The sequence below is a fragment of the Mytilus edulis genome, chromosome 9 (genome assembly GCF_963676685.1).
Source record: "Mytilus edulis chromosome 9, xbMytEdul2.2, whole genome shotgun sequence".
Classification (NCBI taxonomy): domain Eukaryota; kingdom Metazoa; phylum Mollusca; class Bivalvia; order Mytilida; family Mytilidae; genus Mytilus; species Mytilus edulis.
In genome coordinates, this window is record NC_092352.1 from 9,137,494 (window position 1) to 9,152,058 (window position 14,565).

The 14,565-nt window shown below is 34.0% G+C and overlaps 1 protein-coding gene across 1 annotated transcript; it reads right to left on the reverse strand.

Moving 5' to 3' along the window:
* Positions 1 to 948: 948 nt before the first annotated feature.
* On the reverse strand, positions 949 to 11,930 carry LOC139487600 (fatty acyl-CoA hydrolase precursor, medium chain-like). Its single transcript, XM_071272497.1, has 3 exons — positions 11,786 to 11,930; positions 5,362 to 6,862; positions 949 to 1,331 (listed from the first exon to the last, which is right to left on the reverse strand). The coding sequence occupies exons 2-3, from the start codon at positions 6,852 to 6,854 to the stop codon at positions 1,046 to 1,048; spliced, it is 1,779 nt and encodes a 592-aa protein (XP_071128598.1). The 5' UTR covers positions 6,855 to 6,862; positions 11,786 to 11,930; the 3' UTR covers positions 949 to 1,045.
* Positions 11,931 to 14,565: the final 2,635 nt, after the last annotated feature.

Here is a 14,565-nt window from a genome sequence, read left to right on the forward strand (position 1 = left end):
ACCAAATGACACAAAAAAATAACAACTGTACAAGGGGCCTTCAACAATGAGCAAAGTCCATACCGCATATTTAGCTATTAAAGGGCCCGAAATGACAATGTAAAACAATTCAAATGAGAAAACTAACGGCCTAATTAACAAATTCCAAAAATAAATGAATTGCAAATTTGTAAGACATACACTAACGACAACCACTGAATGACAGGCTCTTGACTCGGGACAGGCACATACATACAGAATGGGGCGGTATTAAATATTATAGCGAGATCCCAACACGCCCCCTAACCTGGGACAGTGGTGTAACTGTACAACATAAGAACAAACTATACAAATCAGCTGAAAAAGGATTAATTTATCAAATGGATACAAATATACAACTGTAAGTACAAAATAAGTACAAACTTCAAAACCAAATCTTTATATTTATGGAAGAATTTAGTAGAGGTTTTAAGTAATTTATGGTAACGAAATCTCTGGTTTAATAATTTACCAGTAGTATATAGATTTCGTTCGTTAAAATAAATAAACGTCACAACAGACACGAGTATAGCGAACGACTTGTGAAATACAAAAAACGTTAGATGGTGCCAAAGGAACACCACCATCCAAAAAGGTAAATTTACAATAGGAAACGAAAAACGGAGAACGAAAATTCCTTTTAAAAAATATATTTTGGTTCACGCTATTAACCACCATTATTTTTTTTGTATAGGTTTATTTCTTAGCGATAAATACTGCACTACATCCCTATTCTTAAATAACATATACATTGAGCTAAAAGGGGCTTTTGACACCCTTAAATCATTGTCAACTATCTAGTGCTAAGTTGATTTGTCTGTTTATTTCCATGGCTTTGTCAGATTTTCCTTTTCTACTCTGAGTTTTTATTGACACCACGGGATTCCCCCCCCCCCTCTTTTTAACTTTGCTTTAAAGATTTTGCTGACATTTTCATTTTTGATATCTTTTATTGATTTATCTATGTTCAGTTGTATATTTCAAGATGACTATTATAAATAAGATAATAAGTCTTAAGATCCTAAAATTACATTGATTTGTAGAAACACCACACAACAAACAATATAAGGCTATCTACCAACAGTACTTGTTGGTAGTATACCCTGTGACTGCCATTGGTAGGGGATGTTTGTATCGATGGCCTGCGTGTTGATGAGGCTGGATTTAGAATGCTGGGGATGTCATTCAACCAGAAGTCCACACGGTCCTTTAACATTTGTTGACCAGTTGTAATGTTGATATCGAAATTAATGTAATGTTCAGTTGTTGTGTCATATTCTTCCCATTTTGGTAGGTTTACACCATTGACATCTCTGAAGAATAATTATATGATTAGAGTTAGTTGATATATATATATATGTATCACCATCATTGATGGCGATCCGATGGATACATCTGTTGTATGGTTGTCACTGACTCAGACGTACTTATGAATATAATTATTTTCTGTGACTGTATCTTACATTAATTTGTAGGATCCTTTACTATAGATAATTTAGCTGATCTGTAATAATAACATCTTCATGCCTTATATATCATGTACTGTAGTACGCCGCTAGATTAAAACTGACGTGGAAAGGTAACACATGCCCACCGAAAGCTCTTTTTTGAGAGCCCAGGTGGTCGTGTGGTCTAGCGGGACGGCTGCAGTGCAGGCGATTTGGTGTCACGATATCACAGTAGCATGGGTTCGAATCCCGACGAGGGAAGAACCAAAAATTTGCGAAAGCAAATTTACAGATCTAACATTGTTGGGTTGACGTTTAGACGAGTTGTATGTATATATATATATATAACGAGGGAAGAACCAAATTTACAGATCTAACATTGTTGGGTTGATGTTTAGACGAGTTGTATATATATATCATTGATGGCGATCCGATGGATACATCTGTTGTAGGGTTGTCACTGACTCAGACGTACTTATGTATATATATAAATGTATATATATATATATATATTATATTATATTTATTATATTTATATATAATACTAAAATTACGAGGTCCAATTTGTCAGCCGTCATCACGTAAAAACGACGAATCAAAGAATTCAACTTTATATATAACTAATATAGTACAAAGATGTAGATTAAAAATAACACCACTCCAGGCCCTTTTGTTTTCCACGTAATTAATATTGCCAATAATTAAGAAGTTCCGGGTCGAGTCCGATACCGATACCAATAGTATACACACCTGTTACCTATTACCTTATTTGTACGTTACGCATTTGACAGGCGCACCAACAAACGGTGTATTCAGGATTAGTATGCTTATTCAGGATTGATATGCTATATACATAATACACGGGTCATAATCACAGGGTTGACACTACTAAATTGTCAAATTGTTACAGGTCTATTGTAGTATTTTCAGTAAGACTTTCTAAGATAACAAAAAGAATACTAAAAATCTGGACTAAAAAATAAGGCGTATAGGTACAGTTTTCAATTTGTTAGCGGGCATGACGTAAAACAGCGAATCACAGAATTCAACTTATTTATAACTTATATAGGACAATGCTGTTGATTAAAAAATACTCCATTCAAGGATCTTTTGTTTTTCAAATAATTAATATTACCAATAATTTATAAGTTCCAGTTCGACGGGTTCAAACAAAAAGATTTGAAAGCAGAGAAAACTGTGTATCTTATTAATCGGCATGACTTTATCAGATGACAATACTAATACTAAAATAAGGCTTGCGCATAGTTATATACTTTAATTCAGTCACGGACCCGCGATATCACGGGTGTGTTCTAGTATATATAATCTGTAATGCATTTTGTGTCTTTTATTATTTTTTTTAGTTTGATAAAACATACGGCTTAATATATAGTAAGTCAGAAGCGAACCTTTTCTATGTAAGACTTATCTGTGGCACTCGAATAAATGGATCAATGTCATCATATTAAAACATAAAAAAACACATATTAGTGTGTGCATAGCGGTGCACGAAGGCAAAACAGAAGATGCCAAACAGAAGACGCAATACAATCTCAATAAGCAATACCTATACGTAATAAGTTAACAGTAGTAAGCCGCCAAATAAAAGTGATAAATCGAATAAAGAGAATACAAATTCGGGTTACCAACTGAATCCGAGGGAAACCCATCAACTATAAGAGGAAAATAACAGAACAACAGAAACACTAAACTGCAACAACAATAAACGCAAAGATACATAAAAACAGACTTTTTGACATCAATTTTAATTCCTGTCTTAGTACAGGACATTTTAAGGAAAAAGTAGTGGGTTGAACCTGGTTTTAAAATTCAAATTCACCACACACAAAATGGATGCCCAGGTAACAACAACAATGTAATCTATTGAAAATAAACTGTTTTAAATTATCGGATGTATTTTGTATAACTCTAATTAAAAGATTACTGTCTCCATCATTCCTCTCACTGAAAATATTATAGAAATATATTTGATATCAAATTCCAATAGTAAAGATTGGTGATGAACGAATTCAGTCTCACTAAATTACTATTTGAAACCATAATTTTGACAAAACATTTACTTTGACCTGTTACAAAAATATAAATATTTCTAGAAATTTGAACCGCTCAATTTACAGGAATAATTTATTTTGGTTGGCTATATAGCATTTTGACAAACACTTATTTTAATAGTTGAAAGCTTGATTTCTCCAAATTAACTATGTGTGATTAAAACACTCAGCTGTTTTTTAAGAGTTAACTCCCTTAGATGTTCTGCACCCTCTTTAGTCAAACGAAAAATGTCACAGAGAAACAAGATTTGATAATTATTATGGTTGTATCCTATCATGATGAAATAAAAGATGTTTTTTTAAACTTTCATTTTTGGTAAAAATTTGTCTTACTTGTACAATGTAGATATGTAGATATGTAAATATTGTTAATAAAATCTTTTAAGTAAACGTTTAAAATTACGTTCATTTCATTCAACCAGAAGTCTACACGGTCCTTGAACAAACTTTGACCAGTTGCAATGTTGATAGTTTAAAATTCAATGAATGTACTCCATTGGTGTGTTAATATCACTCTAATGGTTATATAAACATATTATTTGTTTTCACTTTAAAGTTCTGAAATTTCATTTTTAAGATCTAATAAAAGATATAGATGGAGTAATGCACAAGAACCAAATATCTCCGTTTTGACGCTCAATACAATGTACACAGGCAAAATTTGCTCACATGAATTTCACATGAATCTCACATGAATTTACATGAAAAATTTCACGTGAGATTCACCTCAATCGAGCTTATACATGAAACTCGCGTGAAAATTTTCATGTGAATCTCACGTGAATTGAGATTCACATGAATCTGATGTGAAATTTTTCACATGAATTTCACGTGAAATTTATAACATTTTTTTTTTATATTTTTCATGATTTTGATTAAATTTGAAAATTTATATGTTATTTAAATAACTGTATTTTAAAAATTCATGTGAATTTCACATGAAAAATTTTTACGTGATTTTCATGTGAAATTCACCTGAGTTTCACATGAGAATCACGTGAAACTCACAAAAACTGATTCCATGTGAGTTTCACGTATAAGCTCGTTTGAGGTGAAATTGATGTGAATTTCACGTGAGATTCACATGAATTTAAATTCACGTGAAATTGATGTGAGTAAAATTTGCCTGTGTAGGATATAAAAAGATGTGGTATAAGTGCCAATGAGACAACTCTCTATCCAAGTCACAATTTGTAAAAGTAAACCCCTATCGACCAAAGTACGGTCTTCAACACGGAGCCTTAAAGTTAGCTCACACCGAACTGCTAGCTATAGAGGGCCACAAAAATGACTAGTGTAAAACCATTCAAACGCGAAAACCAACGGTCTAATCTAAATAAAAAAACATGAAACACTTATGAACCATATCAACAAACGACAACTATACTGGACATCAGATTCCTGACTTAGGACAGTAGCAAACAAGTACAACGGGTTTAAACGGTTTTATAGGTTCCATTCTATAACGAATCATCACCGTTATATTAAGCTTGGTCCTTAAATATACTCATCATAGATACTATCATTTTAGGATTGAAGTTTTGAATTTGCGCCAGAGGCGCGTTTGGTCTACAAAAGACTCATCAGTGACGCTTAAATGTTTATCATTTTAATTATCTAAGTTGTAATCGATAAAAATTAATTGTGAAATTTCACACAAACAGCTGACGAACAAAAATTATGATAAACTAAAAATAACTATATTAATTATGAATTCGAAATTATACACAGAATAGTGTGGCAATCGCACTACATCTTAATTTTATAATATATTTTACTTAAAAATAATCAAATACAACCAATCTTTACAGTGTAATACTCACCCTGTTTTGGCAAAATTGGTCCAGTACTTCATTAAATTTGAAGACAGCTCTCTATCTTGTTCTGTGGGGAGGGATTCAATGAAAAAGAAATAGAATAGTTCGGTGGCATGCGCTGAACCATCAAACCACTCCGGACGACGAGGTATAACAGGAAGAAGATATGTTGGTTTAGAGAAAAGATACTGAAATTGTCTGCCACTATCAATACCTGTGTGAAGGCGCAGGGATTCAACTCCGGAGATTAAAAATATAGGGTCTGAATATGCATTTAAAACATTTTTACTAAGCTGATCACGTGTTAATGTTGCACCATATTTATCACATATAAGGGAGGCTATATCGGTGTTACTATTGTATATAACATTTACAATATCCTGAGCAATAGTGTTACAAAGTATGCGTTTTGGTATATAATCTGTTGCGTTAAAGTTATAAAAATTTTGAACACCAGCTAGAAATATATCTAACAAAAGTGAACCCTCTCCTGTTGTAACACCAATGATGATATCCAGCGACTTATAAAATCTAGAAGCTTGTGATTGTGAATCCCGTAACAATTCTTTCGGTTGAGTAGGCAACAATTCGCCATCAATTACTGGGGCAAATGATCCTCCTTGAAAAAAACCTAATGAAATTAGCTTCCCTAGTTCCGCTAATAAAACGTTTGCGTCTACATATTTCATGCATTGAGTTAATTCCCCTGCATCTGATTGAGAACATCCCACATTTGTTGCTACCTGTGATGAAGAGCGGTGTGTAGTTGTTCCCAAACCGTTTTCTGCGAGGGCGAGTCCACTTTGCAGTATAATCCTTTGATATAGTCCTTCATTTTGCGGCATAATAGATAATAAACCTAAATCAAATGCACCAGCTGACTCTCCAAATATTGTGGTAGATTGACTGTTTCCACCGTACGAGGCTATATTATCTTTTACCCACTGTATCGCCAAAATCTGGTCCCATAACGCATAATTTCCTTTACTATTGCCGGTTGCAAAGAAACCAAAAATATTTAAACGGTATTGAATAGTAACAACTATAACATCTCCTGCCAAGGCTAAATATGCTGCGTCGTAAAGTTGTGTTTGTCCGACGAAATTACCCCCGCCATGGATCCATACCATCACAGATTTTGTATTAACGGTTGAAATGTGATGAGGAATATATATATTTAGAAAAAGACAATCTTCGGAGATATTTTTATTTTTCAAATTGGATCTGGACATGTCTTGAAAACATGACGGACCAAAGTGTCTAGCATCTAATGTATTATCCCATGATCCATACGGCTGTGGTTTCTCGAAACGTAAATTATCGACAGGTGCTTTAGCAAACGGTATGTTCTTGAATTCATAAACATCGTCACTCGATAACCTCCGACGTAAACCGAGAAGTCCACCAAGTGGAGTACTAATTGTTACTTCTTGTAAATCTTGAGAGAAAACTGGTAATAATACATGTAGTAGAACTGTTAACTTTACTGAATTCATCATGGTCTCTTCTGTAAGATAATATTAAATGACGATTTACTCAAATTGTTCAAAAACCTTTATATCTATTTTTCCTAAATTTATAATTTTTCTACTTATCGATTACATGTAGCTCATGATTAGTTAGGAATTGATAGATGAAAATTAAGTTTTGACAAGGTCTTACCGTATCATGAGTTATATACTGTTGTTAATCAAACTTTTGAATTTTTGAAATATTAAGGCTTTTTCTACCTTAGGAATAGATAACCTTAGCTGTATTTGGCAAAACTTTTAGGAACTTTTGTCAGCAATGCTCTTCAACTTCGTACTTTGTCTGGCCTTTTAACCTTTTTTTTTATTTGACCGTCACTAATGAGTCATTTGTACTTGAAACGCGCGTCTGGCGTAAATACAAAATTTAATCCTGGTACCTTTGATGATTTTATTTGTCTTTTGATTCTTTTCTCTTTTGGCCATGGCGTTGTCAGTTTATAATCGACTAATAAGTTAGAATATCCATTTTTTGTATTTTTCACAATTGTCAATGTGACATCTCTTCACAAGAGATCTAGAACAAATGACATAGACGTTACCTGCTACAGGTCCTCGTACGGTAGTAAATGTAGCTCTTATTGTGACTGGGGTTTAAGGTTCTTCCACTGTCATGTGTTGTATTGTACGTACTGATATAAGAATCGCACGTTTACAGTTATAAAATTAGATTATTGTTTTACTGGCTCCACATTGTACGCATTTTTTATCAATCATACATAAAAAAAAAAAAAAAGGAAATGGGGAATGTGTCAAAGCGACAACAACCCGACAGTACAGCAGACAATAGCCGAAGGCCACCAATGGGTCTTCAATGTAGCGAGAAACTCCCGCACCAGGAGGCGTCCTTAAAATAGGTATACTATAGTTCATTGATAATGGACGTCATACTACTAAACTCCGAATTATACACAAGAAACTAAAATTAAAAATGTATATATATATTGTAAAATATTCTTTACTTAGATTTAGTAAGATGTTCCTCAAGTAGATCTTTTAAGATAATATCTATAAAGATAATATATGATAGGTCTTGATATGTGACTGTTCTGGGGTTTTTCGGCTTACATACATCCACACAGCGCATAGGAACGGAACTGTACGGTTTTCTTACAATTTGGTCATTCGGAACACTGTCAAGCGGGACTCCGATATTTGCAAAATAACAAGTTGCTTGATGGAGACTTTGATGAACTCTTATGTTACTATATAAGGTTTCTCCTTCCAGTTTTGGTAGCTAAAACATTCTTTATGAAAATATGAACCAATAAAATAATTTAAAGAAACTTGTTATTTTGCAAATGTCGGAGCCCCGCTTGATAGTCTCCCGAATGACCAAATTATTAGAAAACCATACAGTTCCGTTCCCAGAATGTGACATCATGGAAGTAAATAAAATTGAGAATGGAAATGGGGAATGTGTCAAAGAGACAACAACCCGACCGAAATAAAAAAAACACAACAGCAGAAGGTCACCAACAGGTCTTCAATGTAGCGAGAAATTCCCGCACCCGGAGGCGTCCTTCAGCTGGCCCCTAAACAAATATATACTGGTTCAGTGATAATGAACGCCATACTAATTTCCAAATTGTACACAAGAAACTAAAATTTAAATAATACAAGACTAACAAAGGCCAGAGGCTCCTGACTTGGGACAGGCGCAAACATGCGGCGGGGTTAAACATGTTTGTGAGATCTCAACCCTCCCCCTATACCTCTAACCAGTGTAGAAAAGTAAAAGCATAACAATACGCAAATTAAAATTCAGTTCAAGAGAAGTCCGAGTCTGATGTCAGAAGATGTAACCAAAGAAAATAAACAAAATGACAATAATACATAAATAACAACAGACTACTAGCAGTTAACTGACATGCCAGCTCCAGACTTCAATTAAACTGACTGAAAGATTATGATTTCATCATATGAACATCAGGCACAATCCTTCCCGTAAGGGGTTTAGTATCATACCATCATAACATATATGAGAAGAACATAACCCGTGTCATGCCAACAACTGTTTTTAGAATAAATGTGTTTAGTTCCGACGCAAAGACCTTATCAGTGACTCAATATTAACGCCAAAATATGCAATCTTTAATGACTTGACAACAGTATCGTAATTATATCCCTTCTTAATAAGTCTATTCAAAGGTTTTGTAAGTTTATGAGGTGAATACTGACACCTTTGTGCTTTATAAAGAATATTTCCATAAAAAATTGGATGTGAAATACCTGAACGTATAAAAAGTCTGCATGTTGAGCTATATTTACGAATGATGTCTTTATACCGATGATAAAATTTAGTAAATGTTTTGACTAGTTTGTGATATCGAAAACCCTGGTGTAATAATTTTTCAGTAATACATAAATTTCTCTCGTTAAAATCTAAAACATTGTTACATACACGAGCGAATCGTACAAGTTGAGATATATAAACACCGTAAGATGGTGACAAGGGAACGTCACCATCTAAAAACGGATAATTAACGATAGGAAATGAAAAATCATCCCTTTTATCATAAATTTTAGTATTCAGCTTTCCGTTAGTGATATAAATATCAAGATCGGGGAAAGGGCAGTGGTCATTGTTAGTATTAGCTTTATTTAAAGTAAACTAAGTTCACCAGGATAAATTTCATTAATATACATACTGAAGTCGTCATTATTGAGAGCCAAAATATCATCCAAATATCTAAAAGTATTATTAAATTTGTTTATCAGATGTTGTTTTGATGGGTCTTTGCTTATTTATGTCATAAATTGTAACTCGTAACAATACAAAAAGAGGTCCGCAATAAGTGGTGCACAGTTAGTCCCCATTGGAATTCCGATAATCTGACGATATACGGAATCCCCAAAGCGAACAAAAATGTTATCTAGTAAAAATTCAAGGGCATATATAGTATCAAAGCATGTCCAATTAACATAGTTTTTTTGTTTATTGCTACTAAAAAATGACCTAAAAGAGTTTGAACATATATATTCACATTCTGATTTTTTGAATGCCCATTTAATTAGGTGTGTGAATTTTTTCTTAATGAGAATGTGAGGCAATGTGGTATACAGGGTAGAAAAATCAAAACTTTGAACAGATTCAAAATCACCAATATAAGCATGCAATTTATCAAGTACTTCCAACGAGTTCTTGACACTCCAAAAGTAATTTATTCCACTATTTTCGAAAGCCTTATTTGAACAATTTATTATAAGGTTTTTAATTGTACCAAGTGTGCTGGTAAGAATAATAGACAATTTAGTAGTTGAACAATGGCTTGAAGACGAAATAAATCTATATTTGTAAGGGGTTTTGTGTACTCAGTATTGTCAAAATATCCAGGAATTTGTTCTTTAACAGAATGGTCGTTAAATATAGCGGCAATATTTACAAAATCAAAGCCTTTATTGACATACTTAATTTTAATAAAATGTTTTTTATGATCTTCAGGGCGATCAATTTTGGGAAATAATTTAGAATAACAATATGCCATAATAATTTGAACAATTTCATACTTAGGACTGCTATATGAAATTGTGTTGCAATCCTCCAAAATTTTATTTAACTTATTAACCGGTAACGAACAGAGTTTTGTTAACAGATAATGTCTGCCGTTGTTTTTTGAAATATAAATTAGGTCCGAAATATTGGTATGATTGGTCCGAAATTTTCTTTGATTGCGATTTGTTCTACAACCGTGAGAACGGTTTTTACGAACAGTTTTAGAAACAATATCCAAAATGTTAACGGAATTGGTTCTAGATATATTACCAATTCCCATGATATTATCATTTAGACCGAGAGGGTAAACTGTGTAATTTTTTAATCCAATTTAATTCAATTATTTTCCGTGATCGTACAAACTTTGAATGCGATTCACCAGGCTGCTTATTTACTACTTCTAAAGGTTGAACTGCTAAATATTTAAAAGGATGGTTGTGCTTCTTAAGGTGTTGGTAAATGATACTTTTGAATTATTAGGTCTTTTAAAACGATACAGATGTTCTTGAGTGCGTTTTGATAAATATCTTCCAGTTTCTCCTACGTACTGAATACCACATCCCGGTTTGTTTCATGTGAGTAAATAAATAATACTGTTTGTTTTTCAAGTAATATCAGTTTCAAAATTTAAAGAAAATGTGCGACCATTAAACGTGGACCTTACCGTATTGTTGGTGGAAAGACGGGGACATGTAAGTCATTTTTGGCATGACACTTATCGATAGAAGGGTAACCACGATTTTTATTGTTAAAAATGTTAGCGATGGTAGTATTTTTAGATAACCGATTCGTGTAGATACCCGCTTTGAACAAGTTTAGTATTTAGTATTTTTCCGTTTCTTAGCTTCATAATTGTTTTGTTAGTGAATTACATAATAAAGGAGCAAAGATTGGCGTCCAGAATATGAACCAGCATACAATAATTAAGTTAAGTAAAAGTGATAAATTTGTTCGGCTGAAAATGTCAAACGCTATCAGTATTAATTACCCAAAAAAGATAGTGTATATCAGGGTAGGACTGATGGCTGACCAATTAGTAGAATGGGGCTGAATATAGAAATACTACTTTTTGATAAACATTCCTAAAGTAATGAACTAGAGCAGTTCTCGCTCGGACACACACTCCATAATCTAGTATATTATAAGAGCATAAACTTGAAGCACGGGCAGGCACTCTACTGCCTCCACACGGCACTAAAGACAAACTCTGTAAAAAATAAAATTGACACACTTACATAGAACATGATAACTTTGTTCTAAACATTTCCTTAAACGCATATTATACTATTCTCCGCCGATGATACTAACTGTTTGTAATTATTTAATGATAATATTATATTTGTATATATGTAAACCCTATAAGCTGTATTACTTTTTAATTAGAAGAAATAATGCAAGTACTTACCAAATGGTTATGTCTACGGGTCGTGATTCAAAATAAGCAATAAATTTACTTTAGGATTTTTATTTATTTTATTGTCAAAATTGTACAGGTAATTCAATGGATACGGATGAACAACAACACTAATGGCACAGTAAACGAAAGTCCGAACTCTATAGCACAGTACATTTAAATGAAAAAGGTCAACAATGTTTACACAGGGGGTCCTCAATTATATAAAAGGTCAAAAAACAGGACATTAACTATGTAACATATTTATGTTAGATTTTGCAAAGAACTTGGATACGCTGGCGTACGATAAGCACGTGTCAGTAAATTTAATGACTATGTTAAGTTAACCTCCAATGGGATAACTAGGCCATTTGTTCCAACTACGGTAGAATCCATCGAGAGGCTTTAAGTTCGCAAAGCTAACGCTGGACAAAAGACCGCCGTGTAGGGGGCGAAACCACCCGAAGTTCATGGGCTTTTTAAGGAAAAATAACCGATACAAATGTATTTGTCATTTAAAAACTCATCATTTGAAAAATACTTGGTCGGCTAAGAAAACAAAATTACGATAAAAAAAAAACATACCAGAGCTTGCATTTTCTATCATCATTTCTGCGAAAGATGGTTGCTGCTTACAAGAAAGCTTCTGAACCAATTTGTCCAAGTGGTACCGTAAAGTTGAATTCATCCATATGACAATTTTCCGGTCACAATGAGGTCGAACGTTATGGAATATCTATTTCACAAATGCTAATGACTACAGATATGCTCCAATTGTTGATATAACCCACTCCCGTCTTCTTTTTTCGAATGTGTAATATCTTATAAGGCTTACCACTGGATTAACGTTTGTACTTGCATCAGCAATACACAGCGGGTTCCATAGGTCCAACAGAATGTGTTTACCCTTCCGGAGCACCTGCTTTCACACCATGGTGGGGTCTATGTTGCTCAGTCTTATTTTAACATTTCTATGTTGTGTTTTATATACTGTTGTTTTCAACAGACGAGTTTGGATATCTCTTTAGTATCTTTTGCCTCTCTTTTAGAGTCAAAATTGTTTATTTATGTTGAATAAGATAACTGATTGAAATATAATGGTCATTTATCTGGTCCGAGACCACCATTGTCGTCCCTTGATTTTCGTTGTTCCGAGACCACCATGTTGACAGTGGGTTACTTGCCATTAATTTTTATACCCCTTCCAAATTTATTTCTCCATGTTTAATGCCTCAAATTGCAAGAAGGGAAGAAATTACACTGTAGAAAAATTTGGGTCCATAATTTTAAAGGAAAGTAGTGATTTGGTCCAGCTGAAAAGGGTTTGAAATTAGCACTTCGGAAGCTGTCAAAAGATTTCAAGACGCCCTGAACATAAAATTGTCCATATTTTGAGTAAGAGGCGATGAAGTTTTCTGTCCCAAAAGTAGCACAACGCACTGTAAAAGTTTCTTTGAGAAAGCGCATGTGGGATTTTTTTGTTCCAAAAGAAATGCACTACGAAATAATTGTGGTCTCGGACTATCTAAGAGAAAAACGTTCAAACCATTTGCTCAACAATATGTTTAAAGGAAGATGCGGTGTCGTCAGTTAATCGAATTAAAAAATCAAAGCTTTTAAAATATAGTCAAAAAGCAAGTGTCTATTTCAATGTTGTCGTTTTTATCAATCATACATAAAAAAAAAAAAAGGAAATGGGGAATGTGTCAAAGCGACAACAACCCGACAGTACAGCAGACAATAGCCGAAGGCCACCAATGGGTCTTCAATGTAGCGAGAAACTCCCGCACCAGGAGGCGTCCTTAAAATAGGTATACTAGTTCATTGATAATGGACGTCAAACTACTAAACTCCGAATTATACACAAGAAACTAAAATTAAAAATGTATATATTGTAAAATATTCTTTACTTAGATTTAGTAAGATGTTCTTCAAGTAGATCTTTTAAGATATTATCTATAAAGATAATATATGATAGGTCTTGATATGTGACTGTTCTGGGTTTTTCTCGGCTTACATACATCCACACAGCGCGTGGGAACGGAACTGTATGGTTTTCTTACAATTTAGTCATTCGGAACACTGTCAAGCGGGACTCCGATATTTGCAAAATAACAAGTTGCTTGATGGAAACTTTGATGAACTCTTATGTTACTATATAAGGTTTCTCTTTCCAGTTTTGGTAGCTAAAACATTCTTTATGCCCGCGTCACACTGTCCCGATTTTTACGCCGATAGCAACACGATTATGGAAATTTTCAAAATCGGGACTGATCGTATCCAGATCGGGCTATTCGTAATGCCATCTTTAACCATCGTAGAACCATCGGCGACTTTTTCTAGCCTTCGGGGAAAACTTCGGGAAGGGTTCTAAATTTTTTAACATGTTAAAAAATCCCCGAAGGTGCGTCCGATGTTGAGGGTTCGTATTGAGTTCGTATCACCATCCTCACCATCGTAATGTCACCGGGAATGCATCTTTGAACATCGTATTGCATTCGTGTTTCCATCGTTTCCATCGGGCAGTTTTGACATTACGATGTCTATACGAATGAGTCACGAAGCTACCAGAGGGTCTTACGATGGAAGCACGACTTCGTGAAGACCTCGTATTCCCGTCGTGTTGCCATCGAATACAAGTACGAAGGCGACAAGATGGAACTACGACGGCAATAAATCCAGCTAAGTGTAAGTTAAGTTTTGGCGCTAAATTATTTAAAGTGCAATGCGCGATAAAAACATGGACCTCATATCATATGATTCTATGAGAACAAGAAAGACGACAGCGTTGT

Excerpts from the sequence above, each read along its gene's own strand:
- LOC139487600 (XM_071272497.1), bottom strand. The coding sequence starts at position 6,854 with ATGATGAATTCAGTAAAGTTAACAGTTCTACTACATGTATTATTACCA. Across the intron at positions 1,332-5,361 it reads ACCAATTTTGCCAAAACAGG|AGATGTCAATGGTGTAAACC; the intron begins GTGAGTATTACA and ends ATTATTCTTCAG.